Source organism: Monodon monoceros, unplaced genomic scaffold (genome assembly GCF_005190385.1).
Source record: "Monodon monoceros isolate NGI ecotype Baffin Bay Population unplaced genomic scaffold, NGI_Narwhal_1 Super_Scaffold_16, whole genome shotgun sequence".
Classification (NCBI taxonomy): domain Eukaryota; kingdom Metazoa; phylum Chordata; class Mammalia; order Artiodactyla; family Monodontidae; genus Monodon; species Monodon monoceros.
The window spans coordinates 50,935,873-50,953,274 of NW_021703772.1; the positions used below are offsets into that span (position 1 = coordinate 50,935,873).

The 17,402-nt window shown below is 36.9% G+C and overlaps 1 protein-coding gene across 11 annotated transcripts in view; it reads left to right on the forward strand.

Annotated features, from left to right (window-relative positions):
* The window catches only part of PDE1A (phosphodiesterase 1A), a 360,718-nt gene that overhangs the window by 225,269 nt on the left and 118,047 nt on the right, over positions 1-17,402 (forward strand). For all 11 annotated transcript variants that reach the window (XR_003793876.1, XR_003793877.1, XR_003793874.1 and 8 more), the window contains one exon: positions 5,739-5,852. Coding sequence is in view for 5 of the 11 variants with exons in the window: in XM_029224823.1 (XP_029080656.1) it covers positions 5,739-5,852 (114 nt within the window). In the remaining 6 variants the exon portion in view is untranslated. The remainder of the gene's footprint in view (positions 1-5,738; positions 5,853-17,402) is intronic.

Below are 17,402 nucleotides of genomic sequence, written 5' to 3' on the forward strand. Positions count from 1 at the left end.
TCTCTATTTCTGCTTTGCAAATAGGACCATCTATACCATTTTTCTAGGTTCCACACATATGCGTTAATATACAATATTTGTTTTTCTCTTTCTGATATACTTCACTCTGTATGATAGACTCCAGGTCCATACATGTCTCTACAAATGACCTGATTTCATTCCTTTTTATGGCTGAGTAATATTCCATTGTATATATGTACCACATCTTCTTTATCCATTTCTCTGTCGATGGACATTAAGTTGCTTCCTTGTTCTGGCTATTGTAAATAGTGCTGCTAGAAACATTAGGGTGCATGTATTATGGAAAATAGTATGGAGGTTCCTTAAAAAACTAAGAATAGAACTACCATATGACCCAGCAATCCCACTACTGGGCATATACCCCCAAAAGACCATAATTTGATTCATTTCTTATTCATTTGATTTATCAGTTAGGATTGGGTTCTGCTGCATTTAAAAGCAATCTCAAGACCAGTCCCTCCCATCAGAAAACTTGCACAAGCCTCTTAGATAGCTTCATCCACCAAAGGGCAGACAGCAGAAGCAAGAAAAACTACAGTCCTGCAGCCTGTGGAACAAAAACGACATTCACAGAAAGATAGACAAGATGAAAAGGCAGAGAGCTATGTACCAGATGAAGGAAGAAAATAAACCCCAGGAAAACAACTAAATGAAGTGGAGATAGGCAACATTCCAGAAAAAGAATTCAGGATAATGCTAGTGAAGGTGATCCAGTACCTCGGAAAAAGAATGGAGGCAAAGATGGAGAAGATGCAAGAAGTGTTTAACAAAGACCTAAAGAATTAAAGAACAAACAAACAGAGATGAACAATCCAATAACTGAAATGAAAACTACACTAGAAGGAATCAATAGCAGAATAACTGAGGCAGAAGAATGGATAAATGACATGGAAGACAGAATGGTGGAATTCACTGCTGTGGAAGAGAATAAAGAAAAAAGAATGAAAAGAAATGAAGACAGCCTAAGAGACCTCTGGGAAAACATTAAACGCAACAACATTCACATTATAGGGGTCCCAGAAGGAGAAGAGAGAGAGAAAGGACCCAAGAAAATATTTGAAGAGATTATAGTCGAAAACTTCCCTAACGTGGGAAAGGAAATAGCCACCCAAGTCCAGGAAGCACAGAGAGTTCCATACAGGATAAACCCAAGGAGAAACATACCGAGAAACATAGTAATCAAATTGGCAAAACTTAAAGACAAAGAAAAATTACTGAAAGTAGCAAGGGAAAAAATGACAAATAACATACAAGGGAACTCCCATAAGCTTAACAGCTGATTTCTCAGCAGAAACTCTACAAGCCAGAAGGGAATGGCATGATATACTTAACGTGATGAAAGTGAAGACCCTACAACCAAGATTACTCTACCTGGCAAGGATCTCATTCAGATTCGATGGAGAAATCAAAAACTTTACAGACAAGCAAAAGAGAATTCAGCACCACCAAACCAGCTCTACAACAAATGCTAAAGGAACTTTTCTAAGTGGGAAACACAAGAGAAGAAAAGGACCTACAAAACCAAACCCAAAACAATTAAGAAAATGGTCATAGGAACATATATATCAATAATTACCTTAAAAATGAATGGATTAGTTGCTCCAACCAAAAGACACAGGCTTGCTGAATGGATACAAAAACAAGACCCATATATATGCTGTCTACAAGAGACCCACTTCAGACCTAGGGACACATACAGACTGAAAGTGAGGGGATGGAAAAAGATATTCCATGCAAATGGAAATCAAAAGAAAGCTGGAGGAGCAATACTCATATCAGATAAAATAGACTTTAAAATAAAGAATGTTACAAGAGACAAGGAAGGGCACTACATAATGATCAATGGATCAACACAAGAAGATGATATAACAATTATAAATATATATGCACCCAACATAGGAGCACCTCAATACATAAGGCAACTGCTAACAGCTATAAAAGAGAAAATCGACAGTAACACAATAATAGTGGAGGACTTTAACACCTCACCTACACCAATTGACAGATCATCCAGACAGAAAATTAATAAGGAAACAGAAGCTTTAAATGACACAATAGACCAGATAGATTTAATTGATTATTATAGGACATTCCATCCAAAAACAGCAGATTACACTTTCTTCTCAAGTGCACACGGAACATTCTCCAGGATAGATCACATCTTGGGTCACAAATCAAACCTCAGTAAATTTAAGAAAATTGAAATCATATCAAGCATCTTTTCTGACCACAATGCTATGGATTAGAAATGAATTACAGGGAAAAAAAGGTAAAAAACACAAACACTTGGAGGATAAACAATACGTTACTAAATAACCAAGAGATCACTGAAGAAATCAAAGAGGAAATCAAAAAATACCTAGAGACAAATGATATTGAAAATACAATGATCCAAAACCTATGGGATGCAGCAAAAGCAGTTCTAAGAGGGAGATTTATAGCTATACAAGCCTACCGCAAGAAGCAAGAAAAATCTCAAATAAACAATCTAACCTTACACCTAAAGGAACTAGAGAAAGAAGAACAAACAAAACCCAAAGTTAGCAGAAGGAAAGAAATCATAAAGATCAGAGCAGAAATAAATGAAATAGGGCTTCCCTGATGGCACAGTGGTTGAGAATCTGCCTGCCAATGCAGGGGACACAGGTTCGGGCCCTGGTTTGGTAAGATCCCACATGCCGCTTAGCAACTAGGCCCGTGAGCCACAACTACTGAGCCTGCGGGTCTGGAGCCTGTGCTCCGCAACAAGAGAGGCTGCGACAGTGAGAGGCCCATGCACCGCGATGAATAGTGGCCCCCACTCGCCACAACTAGAGAAAGCCCTGGCACAGAAACGAAGACCGAACACAGCCAAAAATAAATAAATAAATAAATAAAAATTTTAAAATAAGAAATAAATGAAATAGAAACAAAGAAAACAATAGCAAAGATCAATAAAACTAAAAGCTGGTTCTTTGAGAAGATAAACAAAATTGATAAACCATTAGCCAGACTTATCAAGAAAAAGAGGGAGAGGACTCAAATCAATAAAATTAGAAATGGAAAAGGAGAAGTTACAACAGACACTGCAGAAATGCAAAGCATCCTAAGAGACTACTGCAAGCAACTCTATGCCAGTAAAATGGACAACCTGGAAGAAATGGACAAATTCTTAGAAAGGTATAACCTTCCAAGACTGAACCAGGAAGAAACAGAAAATATGAACAGACCAATCACAAGTAATGAAATTGAAACTGTGATTAAAAATCTTCCAACAAACAGAAGTCCAGGACCAGATGGCTTCACAGGCGAATTCTATCACACATTTAGAGAAGAGCTAAACCCATCCTTCTCAAACTCTTCCAAAAACTTGCAGAGGAAGGAAGGAAGTCAGAAAGAGAAAAACAAATATCGTATATTAATGTATGTATGTAGAACCTAGAAAAATGGTACAGATGGACCGGTTTGCAGGGCAGAAGTTGAGACACAGATGTAGAGAACAAACATATGGGCACTAAGGGGGGAAAGCGGCGGGGGCGTGGGTGTGGTGGTGTGATGAATTGGGAGGTTGGGATTGACATGTATACACTGATGTGTATAAAATTGATGACTAATAAGAACCTGCTGTATAAAAAAATAAATTAAATAAAATTCAAAATTTAATAAGAAATAAGAAATCTCAAAATAATAGTGGCTTGAACACAACATTTTATTTTTTGTTATCTTATGAAGTAAGTCCAGATGTAGGTGATTTCATTCAGGTGGATTCACAGCATGGGACCCAGACCAATTCCCTCTTCCTTCTCTGCCATTCTTAGTGGGTAGCTTCCTTTAGTCAGATCACTTTATGATCCTATATAGCTCCTGGACCTTCAGACAGTTCCACTGCATTCCAGGCAATAAGGAACAGGCAAGGGTAAAAGAGAATCCCTTCTAGCTGAGTTAGCCTTCTTCAAAATAATTGTTCTGAAAGTCTTACTCAATGACCTTCTTATTCTCCTTAACCAGCATGCAGTCATTTGACCATACGTAGCTTTGAGACAACCTGGAAAATGTAGTTTTTTAGTAGTGAAAATTGCTAACTTAAATAATATAGGAGTTCAGTTATTCAGAAAGAATGGAAGGTAACCATCTGAAGTTCACATGGTTTTTAAGACCACATCATACAACCAAATACAGCAAAGCCGTACAAACAATCTCTACCAACACTTTTCACAAGAAGGATACATGACTGGAATATTTTTAAGCCATTGCAAAGTATCACACTTTTTCTTTTGCTGCCCACATAAAACATAATTCCACTAAGTATAATGTGCTTGGGTCATAAGCATTACAAAAATCCCTCAGAATTCTATGTGTTGTTCCTTTATCATCACATTCGGTGTTTTACACAAGCCTCAAAGCCAGGCTTAATTTTTTCTTTCTAAGTAACCTGTTTTAGTTATTATTTTTGTTTTGTTTTACTTTGCTGACTCTGTACAAATAAGACTTGTTTATTGATACATGGAATTTATTTGGCAATGTTGTTGTCTGCTAATATTTTATCATACAAAAGTATATGGTACAAAAAGTAATTCTTTGTAGCTTCCTGAATAAGAAGTTTTAATCTAGGTGTGGTTTTTTTCCATGGAGAAATAAAGTATTTCTTATGGATGGAGAAATGTCAAATACCCTTGATGAAATGTTTAACTTGCCTTTATACCCTAAACCTTGATATTGGAAATCACCCAAAGTAAATTTAAAGAAAATCTGTTACACTATCTTTAAGACAGTGCCTAAAAGTAGATACACTCCATTCTCTCTGAAATACATTTTCTTAAGAATGGAATTAAATTCTGTCTGCTGATTTAGGAAAATGGGTAAATTGTCTTTACAATGTTTATTTATAGTGTGTACTGACTAAAGAATATGTTTTCTTTTTCTGCCTAGTAAAGGGCAGTATCTTCAGAAACACTGGATTTATAATTAATGCATAGAAGTTTTTTAAAGTGTTAGAAACTTATTGAGGTAATTTGTATTATCTCACTCCATGAGATATCTATTGCTGCACAAAAAATTATCCCAAAATTTAGTGACTTAAAACAATAGTGTTAATTACATCACAGTTTCTGTGAGTCAGAAGTCCAGGCATGTTCTAAAATTTCTCAGACAATTGGGATACATCATCCCATGGGCAAAACCAAGAGAAAATATTTTATAGTTTTCCTTCAAGTGAAAAACCATTGCAGTAAAAATACTAAGCATGCATACATATATTTTTTTCTCAGCTTAATTATATTTTCTTGAATCTTTTGCCTTTTATTTTTGTTTTTACTGCTATATACAGTGAATAATTGCTACAATGGTAGTCAAAAGAGTAGACTTTAAATATTCTCTTAGTGCCAACTCTGAAGGAGCAAAACAGCCATAAAATAAATTCTACTGTTAGAAATACTTTTATGAAAATACCTATATTGTTTTGAATTTTCAGAAAAACTATGTTTGAAATATGGTACCTAAACTAGCAACCTATAGCCCCAATATTATTGAGAGGTGAATATAATTTCTGAGTCATTTAAGTGATAAAGACTGATCTTAATTATACCCCAAATATACCTAAAAATATTTCTATTTAATGACCTGGAAAGATATACTGAAAGTTTAACCCAATTTGTATATTTAATATTGGACTATTTTCCATACAGTTATGATAAATCTCTTTTTATTTTTCTTTCTTTTTGGCCAACTTTTGGAAACAGACTAAGATGCTTAGTGAAGCAGCTGGAAAAAGGTGATGTTAACATTGTAGACTTAAAGAAGAATATTGAATATGCAGCATCTGTGCTGGAAGCAGTTTATATCGATGAAACAAGGTAAGTTTTAACCTCTTCTCACTTTTAACTTTTTGCCTCTCTCTTTTTTTCCCTTTTTCTTGACCCTCCTTTCATATCTTAGCCATGAAACCAAAATCAAAATCTTATTAAAAACTTAAAATGTTCTTCTTCATGTAGCTATGGAAGAATTATGATTCTTTCTTTAAAAAATACAAATTTTAATCCAAATGCTTGAATAATAAAAAATAGTCAATAATAAAGTCAAAAAATAAACAAATTAAAGTCTCCTTTACCCCTACTCTCACTGTCCTTAGGCCCAGATTTTTAAATGTCAGAGACAGTGTAGGCTTACACTGATTTCCACTGATGTAAGAATTTTCCTATTATCTCAAGATTGCGGAGTTCCTTCTGAAAAAATAGGTGTTACATGCCCACATATTCTCATGATATTTATCTATCAGACCCTCTGTGCAGGGCTTGCTAAGGGGCAGTCTCCAATGTGTATTTGATTATCACCTAAACCCCATCACCCAGCCTGATAATTAGCAGAATGGTAAGGAGATTAGGAAATGGCAATTCATTTGAAGAGTGTTGTTAGCCTAGTGCTGTGGCTCTCAACCAGGCCATTTGCCTTCCAGGGGTCATTGGGCAGTTTCTGGAGACATTCTTGTTTTGTTGATGGGGGCGTGCTACTGTTACATAACGGGTAGAGGCCAAGGATACCACTAAACATCCTAAAATGCACAGGAAAATCCCCCACAACAAAGAATTATCTAGCCCCAAATGTCAATAGCATGGAAGTTAAGAAAACTTGGCCTAAAGGGAGGACTGTAAAGAGGGACCCTGTGGAGGGAGAGACATGCACTTCCAGACTTTAGCACAGAAAAGGTACTGAGTTTTTTCAAAGTCATGAGGCAGGTGGATTAGAGAGGTCTTTTAAAGGTATTGACCAAAGGATACCAACTTCAGAGGGTGGAAAACAGCCTTCATGGGGTGATTGTTGATATAGAAGCCAGGGTAGGAATTGTAAAAATTCAGCCCAAATATCAGAGAACAAAGTACCCTCTTGGTATAATAAGCTGTCTCTGAGGGACGCACAAAAGCTCCCCAGGAGAAAAAAATAACCAACATTTGGGTATTTGTCACACAGATGACAACAAACACACCAGTCTTGTAAGACCTTTTGACCCCTTCCTCCTCTCCAGATTGCTGAGCAAGGAGAAGCAGCAAAGTGGGTGGGACAGGGGACGGGGCATGGAGAGTGAAGACATTCATCATGCCCCTTCTCTTCCACAGGTGTCCCTGCCTGTGTCAGGCCTGAGCATGGGCAGGTGAGAGACGTTAAGTCAGATGTGAGACAGGTTTTTATATATCAATGTGTACTGGACTTAGAGACACACACACATACAACAATTTATTTAATAGGTAAAAAATTCATGACTCAAAAATCAAAACAATGTGAAAAGGTATGTTATGAAAGTCTTGTCTCCACCTGTTTCCCAGTCTACTCAAGTTCCCCAAGTCATAAATTTCTTATGAATATTTTCAGTGATTTATTATAAATTTTTATTTCATATTTTCCCTCTGCCTTTCATAGAAGGTAACATGCTATTCATAACTTTCATTCTGATTTTTTCCCCTCAAAAAGGAAACTTGATCTTCCTATATCATGGACTGACATTTAAATTTTAGACAATAAGAATTTTTACTGGCAACTGATAGAAAAGTGCATGGTGAGGACCATGCTGCACAGGTGATTCTTTGTCCCCAGAACAGAACTCTGTTAAAGCACAGTGTGAAGTCATAACTTAAGAAAAAAAATCATAGGTATGCTTTTAGAATGATTTTTTGGTTAACTTTCACTGAATATACATAAATGTATATGATTCTTCTATGTGAACAGAGATTCAAAGTGTAAATTTTTTTAAATCAGGTATTTTTCCTATAATTTCCTTGCCTTCATTTTTGTGTGTGCTGTTTCTTGTTCACAAGTTGACTGAACTTAATGTATTTAAGATTTCTTCAATCTGTCCTGGACATTTCATTTTTTATACTTATTTATAAAACTGAAGAACTTTTACCTTTAATAATTATTTGGAGATTTACACTATACATCTTGTAATGACATAATGCAACTATCCATTTTGCCTAAGTGTCTCATCTTTCATTTGATAGACTATTATATGCTTTATCTATTAATTTCTCTGTTGTATTTCCTTTTCCAGAAAATTATGATTTCATAGATATTTTTTAACTTAGTTCCCCAAGATCCCTAATTCACTTAAACATATGTTACATTTCAAAGTATAGTTCCTTTTCTTTTGAAACTTGCTCTTTTGTGGGAAGAAAAAAATGTTTAACTGCTTCATGATACAATGTGGGGTTTTTTCCTCTTTACAGCAAAATATCCCAGCTGTTAACAACACATCATTCCCAACTTTTACTCAAATGGCACAAAATTTTTCAGTCTTTTATTTTAATGCCTCCATGGCATCATGAATTTTAAATTGGATTAATGATAATACCCCACATTTGTACCATCTTCCAAGAGCTCTTAGCTTCATTATCTCATATTAATCTCACCACAATCCTGTGCAGTTGGCAGGGTGGTCATTACTTTCCATATTTTACTAATGAGAGAGCCAAAGCTCTTGAAGTAAACTGGTTTGGCAAAAGTCACAAACCTAGACTTTGGCAAAACTGTGACTAGTAACTAAGGTATGACTTTTTTTTTTTTAACATCTTTATTGGAGTATAATTGCTTTACAATGGTGTGTTAGTTTCCTCTGTATAACAAAGTGAATCTACTATACATATACATATATCCCCATATCCCGTCCCCCTTGTGTCTCCCTCCCACCCTCCCTACCCCACCCCTCTAGGTGGTCACAAAGCACTGAGCTGATCTCCCTGTGCTATGCGGCTCCTTCCCACTAGCTATCTATTTTACGTTTGGTAGTGTATATATAAGTCCATGCCACTCTCTCACTTCATTCCAGCTTACCCTTCCCCCTCCCTGTGTCCTCAAGTCCATTCTCTACGTCTGCATCTTTATTCCTGTCCTGCCCCTAGGTTCTTGAGAACCTTTTTTTTTTTTTTTAGATTCCATATATATGTGTTAGCCTATGGTATTTGTTTTTCTCTTTCTGACTTACTTCACTCTGTATGACAGTCTCCGGGTCCATCCACCTCACTACAGATAACTCAATTTCGTTTCTCTTTATGGCTGAGTAATATTCCATTGTATATATGTGCCACATCTTCTTTATTAATGTATGACTTCTTACTTAGTGCTCTTCCCTCTATAACTGGCTTCTCTCAGAGTATTGCTATCAAACAGGATGGGTTTCAATGACCTCTGAAAGATTTAGATGACAATGTGTAAAACATTCTGATGAGTGGAATTGTGAATTCTCGAAAAAACAATCCCTAACATTTATGACTAATAGCCTATTATTATAGCTATGTGCCAAGAACTCTCCTAGGCATTTTAATGCACTATTTTATTTAACCATCACAGCAATTCTAATGAGATAGAAACTATTATTACCATTTTACATATGAGCAAAGAGAGTCACAGGAAAGTTAGATGGCTTATGCAAGGTAACACAGAGGGCAACTTAAAAAGTGGAGTTAGGGTCTTGGCAGCCTGACTCTAGAGCCTGGCTTTTAAGCACAATTCTCATCTGCATCCCTTTAGCCACTTCTGACCAAAAGGTGATTTCAGAGACTTATTGGAGGTTTTGATGAAAGCTCACATGATGTCAGGGTTGTGGGACCCAGTGGTGTGTGGACTGTGGTTACATCTTTTCCCAGCTCATCCTTCAGTGATGTCATATCGTTAGCTTGAAATTGGCTACAGGGAGAGTATTTATACCATGGAAATTGGCAAATGCTACAAATCAGGATTTGTTTTTATTCTGGAGAGCCTGTCATTAAATATTGTCATCATGCCACTGGTTAGACCCAAGATTACCTTGTACATATCTTCTAAGACTGTGATTTTATGATTAAAATATCAGCTTAAGAAATTTTAAAGCAAAATTACTTGATGTGGTTTGATTTCCTGTAGACTTAGTAAAACACAGCAGTAAACTGAGGATTTTTTTGTTGAGATGTATATATAATTATTAAAATTGCATTTGCCTTAGAAATGTTAGTAAAACAGAGATAATTTAGAATGAGGAGGGATGAATAAGCATTTAGTTTCTTTTAAACCTTAAATTAAAAAACTGCTGACTTTTGAGATTTTTTAATGGAAAATTCTCTTTCTAGAAAAAATGTTTCAGTAAGTATTCAAGAGAGGCATTTTTTTTGGGGGGGGGAAGCTGGATTACAAAAAAAAAGATTAAAACATTATAAAGCAGAATAAAACAGAAATTATGAATTGGTTTAAATCCCCCCCCCCACTACACACACACACATATATACCTTTTCCCACTAAGCCTTAGCAGGATTTCAATTAAGAAAACAAATCAAAACACAAAATGTCTCTTGAAATATGATATGAGTAAGAAAAATAGAAAAGAATTTCTGATAGAATTTGAATTCTGACCTTCTTTGAGGGATGATAGCACAATTCCCTAATGAATATAATTATTGGTTTTTTAAGAAAACACTTTCAAATGCAAATGCCAACATTTTATGAGTTCTGCTTTCAGATGTGTCCCTAGAGGCTATTGTTTTTCAAAGCCGCATAGTTATAATCCAGAAACATGTGACTTTAAAAAAAATAATTCTTTTTGATCATCCTTATTTGGATTTGGATGCTGCCAGGAAAAGTAGCATCCTTGGCCTCATGAATTGCTATTCATGAGGGTAGGCAGCTGACTGGGAGGCATACTTTCAGTGATGGATATTATGCTTATTAATACCTCCCTACAACACAATTTATAACTTTATTTTCTTAATGTGAACCAATCTAAGTCTTATGATTACCACAGTTTGATCACAGACTCTGGATTCAGAAAGAATGAGGTGATGAAAGTCTGGATGCTCCACTCAGTACTCTCTTTCTTTAAGCAAGTGACTCAACTTCTGTACTTTCTAGCTTTATCATCTGTAAATTAACAATAATGACAACGCTTATTTTCTAGCTTTATCATCTGTAAATTAACAATAATGACATGCACCATATCTGACAGAGTAAAAGTTAAATAATAACCAATTTTTGTTGTACTAATAAAATGCAGATACTTCTGGGTACATAACACAATAAAGATGTATAATTTATAGAAAAATATCAAATAATTTATTGAGAGAAATTTTTTTTTTTTTTTTTTTGCGGTATGCGGGCCTCTCACTGTTGTGGCCTCTCCCACTGTGGAGCACAGGCTCCGGACGCGCAGGCTCAGTGGCCATGGCTCACGGGCCCAGCTGCTCCGCGGCATGTGGGATCTTCCCGGACTGGGGCACGAACCCATGTCCCCTGCATCGGCAGGCAGACTCTCAACCACTGCACCACCAGGGAAGCCCGAGATAAATTTTTGATCCTGAAAAAATGAAGTCAGGTGGGCTCAAGTTACCAGGAAGTGAAAGCAAAGTGCAAACTGATGGAAACAAACCTTAATAATATGCACATCTTGATTAAAAAAAAAATCTTCAATTGACTCCTATGTCTTACTACATCTAAAGGTCCTTAATTTTGAGAGGTTGTCTTGAGTGAGAATGCATGGATGTCAATCAGTACTTCAAGAAGTTAGTCTGCTAGCAACTGAGTGAAATCCAGGGCACCTTGAAGTCTAAGTCCCTTGAAATCATCAAGTACTGGAATTTACTAAGGAATATTCACTCATGACACAAATATCTATTGAGTATGTGAAGTGAATACCAGGCACACTGGTCATCAGAATCCAGACTACAACCGTGCAGATAGCTGCTGGTTAGAAATGAGTCAAGAGGTGGGAAGATAAATGGAGGAACAAGGACTAATACCACAAACAAGAAACAGGGATATTCGGAGTTAGAGAGAGAAACACAAGCACATTGACAGATTACAAGAGAAAACACTAAGTAGCCTCAGTAAATTATATACAGAACATGGGTATAACATGGTATAAAAACTGTAGAGTCAAGATTCCAAACCAGACATGGTTGGGCTTGCTGAATGTTAAAGAGTTTAGTTCCCTGGCAAAGTTCCCTATGCCCATTCTCAAAGACATGGCTTCTAACAAAAGAACTTAAGGTTAAAAAAAAAAAAAAGGTCTGGAATGCACTAGATATATGGGCCCTAGAGCTCAGAAATATGGTGCCATATTACAGATGTGAATTTGGGGATTATAATCCAGGAGTCTCAGGGTTTTTGTTTTTTTTTTAATGCTTTATTTCAATTTCAATATTCAGAGCTCCTATACTAATTCAATATGTTTCTCAGCCCAAAGTTTTTAAGAATGCCCAGTGAATGTTTACTTATTTAACCAATTTGTCCTGGCTGTCACTTTCCTCTACAGCCAGCTCTCTGGCTTCAAACTACTGATTTGTTCCTCTGCAGTTCACCTATTTCCCCCTCAAGTCCAGCAATCCACAGGCTGGTACTGCTCCCAAGCATGAGCTCAATCTCTTCCTCCAGTTCCCCAAACTGAAGCTAGCATCAGCTAGGCTCACTATAACTGCTACAAGACCTCTCAGAACCCACAACTCAACCCCTTCCATAGAGGTCCCCTACCAGGCATTTCTCTGCATCCTCTAAGGTCTAAACCCATCTTGTAAAGCCACCTTACCATCCCCTATGGAAGTGTCTTTCAACATGTTTTCCTACCCTGAATTCAGGATCTCCAGCTACAAGGCCAAGAAAAAGGAAGTGGGCTATCAAAATCAATGTCAAGGTGTGCATTCATCTCCAGGATCAACACCTATGCTCAAAGACTATGCAGTCTAAATCCATATTTAGAAAAAGAGTGACATTTTTCCAAAAGACACAGAATCTGCAGTGATGTAGCTGTGCTCACAATGAAGATAATTGTGTACATTACTGTTCAGAGTTGTCTAGTCTCTTGCAGTCACATTGTCTCCGTCTTCTATGTGCCAGAGTTGAGACTTGACTTTATTTTTGTGTAACTTAAAGACCTATTTAAAAGATTTTTTCATAAGACAAAAGAGCAGTCTGCCTCTGAAGGTGAAATAAAGCCTCTGCAGAATAAAACAAATTATTTTTTGACTTTTCAAATGTCAGTTTTTCTCACCTCCTACTATTAAGGTTTTCAAAAACTCTTGGAGTTCCATCTCAAAATGGTCAACATGTTATCCTTGTAACTGAAGTCAAGGGAGAGGATGAAAATGCCAAGTAGAGGTGTGGAGTGAGAGGGTGGTTATGGAGGGATGTGGGAACACAGCATTTAAAGTTAGGCATGGAGCTACTAAAGAGGATGCTCAGGAAGTATAGACATAGAAGCTGGAGGCAGATCTGTAAAATATGGAGTAGCAAAAGCCGGCAGAGAGTGGGGTTACTAAATATTGTAAATCAAATGCCACAGGGAGAACCACTGGATGCAGCTAGGAGATTCCTGATGCCTCTGAAGTGCAGTTTCACAAAGAGAAAAAGGCACCTGCCAGATTATGGAAGTATGAGGAACTGAAGTGAAATGGCTCTGGAATAAAGCAATGTGGACTGTTTTTCAAGAATTTTCTAGTAGGAAAAAGCAGCAATAGAACAGTCTATTAATGGGGACATAATTTTTTTCATACTTTTTTTTAGAGTGGAAACCTTCTGTTAGCCTTGAGATAGAGTTTAAAAAGAAATTCTGGTTAAAGAGAAATAATAACCATAGAAAGATTAGGTCAAGAAATTATTCCTTGTAAGTTGGTGCAGCCACTGTGGAAAAGAGTATGAAGGTTCCTCAGAAAACTAAAACTAGAATTACCATAAGATTCATCACTCCTGGGCATGTATCCAGACAAAACTATAATTCAAAAAGGTACATGCACCCCTATGTTCATAGCAGCACTATTCACAATAGCCAAGACATGGAAACAACCTAAATGTCCATAGACAGATGAATGGATAAAGAAGATGTGGTACATATATACAATGGAATACTACTCAGCCATAAAAAAGAACAAAATAATTTGCAGCAACATGGATGCAACTAGAGATTATCATACTAAGTGAAATAAGTCAGAAAGAGAAAAATACCATATGATATCACTTATATGTGGAATCTAAAATATGACACAAATCAACCTATCTAGGAAACAGAAACAGAATCATGGACATAGAGAACAGACTGTTGGTTACCAAGGGGGAGGGGGTTGAGGGGGGGATAGAGTGGGGGGTTGGGGTTAGCAGATGTAAGCTCTTATATATAGAATGGATAAACAACAAGGTTCTACTGTACAGTACGGAGAATTATATTCAGTATTCTATGATAAACCATAATGGAAAAGAATATAAAATATATATGTATAACTTAATCACTTTGCTGTACAGCAGTAATTAACACAACATTGTAAATCAACTATGCTTCAATAAAAAAGAAGTTATTCTTAAGTTATCTAGGAAAACAGACAAATAGCCAAGCATAGGTGGAAAATGTGGGTGAAGATGGAGCTAACTAGAGCACGGCTAAGGGTCTTCAAATAAGCAAAACTTGCGTAGCACTGTAAAATCAAAAAGGTTAGTAAGCATTGATTTTAAACTCAGTTGCTCAGCAGGGGTAAGAGGTGACAATAATTTTTACCAAAATATAGACCATGGGCTCTAAAACTCATGGATCAATATGATGTAGAGAGTAAACCCTGGGTGGTTAATCACTACAACCGGCAAGTCATGATGGCACTGACACACGTGTACTCCTTAAACCTTTAGAGCAAGAGTAGGGAAGAAGGAAAAAAGAAAAGAGCTGGACTAATGAACACCTTTCATTAACATTTCAGTTGTAAGTGACAGGAAACCCAACCAAACCATCTTTAACTCTCATTGCTGAAACGTTGATGGCTAATGCTGACTATAATCATAGGTCAATCAGGACAAAAATGATGTCAAGGGATCAATCTCTCTGTTTCAATTACTCTGGAATGACCTCCTGATGCTTTAAAGGTAGCAAAACAAGACAGGCAGTGTATCCAAGCGTTACATCCTCACACCTTCAAGTCCGGTGGGAATAAGGGAGGCTTTCCTTCCCAGAGGCTCTAACAAACACAACTTTTCTGTTTCATTGGCTCTAGTTAGGTCATATGCTTATCCTTCAAACTATCATGCCCAGAAGAACTGAATATGCAAGTTCATTGGTCAAGCATCTCATGAGGCAAGTAGGAGGTCAATTTTATTTAAATCACATGCCTAAGAATTGAGTGGAAGAGAGTGCTTTCCTAAACAACAACTATGTCTTCTCTAGAGTGAAAACTAAAATGTTTATGTTAGTACCGCGTGCAGTGGGACCTGGAACAGGGTCTGTGCAGGACGTTGAGCAACTCCTGTCCTAGGTTTGCTCCTATTAATGACAAGCCTATGGGCAAGAGATTTTATTTTCTCTAGTCATTAGTTTTCTTACACAGAGATGAAGTCACCAGTCCCTTCCTGTTCTGGAATTCTGTGGTTTTATCCACAGTCCCAAAGTCCCTTGTAAAGACTTGCTTATGCCTAAACTACCCTGGCCCCCAGGAGGGTGACAGAGCCTATTGCTTATCATATGCTTAGTGGGGGAGCATTTATAAATTTGGGCTCCTGTATTTTTTAGAGTTGTTTCCATTTGGAGGAGTCCCTGAGGAAATCAATTTGAAGGGCATGTGCTAAGACATTGCTAGAGATCAGTGAATCATTAAAAAGCAAATTATGATTTTTATGAATTCCATTTTTATGGTGTGAGTTGTAGGGAGGGGTGGCTGTTTGGAGTGCTGTGTTTGTAGGCTGTTCTCACCCTGTAGACTGAGTGTGAAAACCAGGCTTAGAAAAAGTTGCAATACATTTTGGTTGATTTTCATATTTTCTGCCATCTGTGGTGTGTTACTTTCTGCAAACTTTCAAAAACAGCCTCCCTAGTGAAAGGGGAAAAAAATAACCTGACCAGATCTTTTGAGAGATAACTGACATAAAAAGCTCCACATATTATGTAAGATCTTACTGTTGTGATATTTTAGATCAATAAAATATAAATGAATATGTCCTAGATTTGAAAAAGATAAAAATTTTATTATTCTTTTCTAATGATGATATTAATAACAAGATTATTTGATGGTTAATTATATCCAAGGCAACATATTATGCAATTTGCATATATGATTACAAGTAAGTCTCAAAAATTCTATGAATTAGATACATGTATTATTTTCACTATAAAGTTAAAAAATTTGAGACATAAAGAAAATAATTCACTTGCTTAGAATCATATAATCATTAAGTATCAGAGACAAGTTCAAACTGAGATGGAGCATACCCAACATCAATTGTTTTCTTCCTTGGCAATAGAACCCTTTTTTTTTTTTTTCAATTATTCGCTCTTCTCTGCAAAGCCAAGTGATTCAGGGGAGACCAGTCGTAGCACCAGGCTCAGGATGAGTGTGTCCTAATTGACCTAAACCAGTAATTGGTTTCCAGTTTCCTAACCAATGAGTTTGGATATGGACATACGTTACAATTCTGGCCAATGAGACTAATGGGGGTTCTGCAAAAGATTTCCTCTCCATAAAAAAGGAGTCCTGTGTGTCTGGGGATTCTGTCTGTATACCATGCTTGAAAATGATACAACCATCTGGCTACAAGCTTAGAGCTAAACCTAACACTAAAGTTGGCAGCATAGAAAGATGGAGGAAACCTGAGTCCTTGATGATATTGTTGACCTGCTGATTTAAAAAACATAAATCCCTGCTGGAGTCTACCTACCTTTAACTTCCTTGTTAAGAAAAATAATAAAGTCCTCTATAATTTAAGCCACTTTGGGTTAGGTTTGATGTCACCTGCTATTGAGAGCATCCTTCTAGCCACATAGGTCTGCCTTGCTCCAAAGCCCATGTTCTTAATTTCTAATCCTTGTAGGTAGTCACATTATCCTAATAAGAAATCCTAACACAAGTGCTTGTTATCTAAGATAGCTACTTAGAATCTATTTTCCCATAAAACAAGGTAAGAGGTTGATTGAGTTTCCAAGGCAGCTCATAAAACATACTGATCCCATGATACAGTTAAACAGCATAGGTGGTTCTTGGGCAAGTATCAGGTACTGGATGTCAGAGACTTAAGTTATTTCTTAGTAAATAAAAGGGTGGGGTTAGGGGGTGGAGTGGGCATTCAGCATCCTTCTACTCCAGGATCCTAGAAATGTACTGTGGTGTTCCATTTCCCCACTCAATGTTTGTCTTGGTTTGGAGAATTTCAGGTTGGACTCAGTGTCCCTTCTCAAAATCTCTTCTGTCTTCCTTTCTGACTCCTCTGGCTTAACCTAGGGCATCTTTGGATAATAATAGGAATGGAAACTCTGCTCTGACTCATCACATACTCTTCCATTATCTTGGGCCTTTCCGCCTTCCCTGGGACCTAGATTTTGAAACTCAAATCCAGGAACAGGAGTTTTTCCTTCCCCAGGTTATTCTGTGTCATACATAAGTCAATGAATGAAGCCATGGCTGACTATATGGACAAAGCGCCAGGGTAACAGG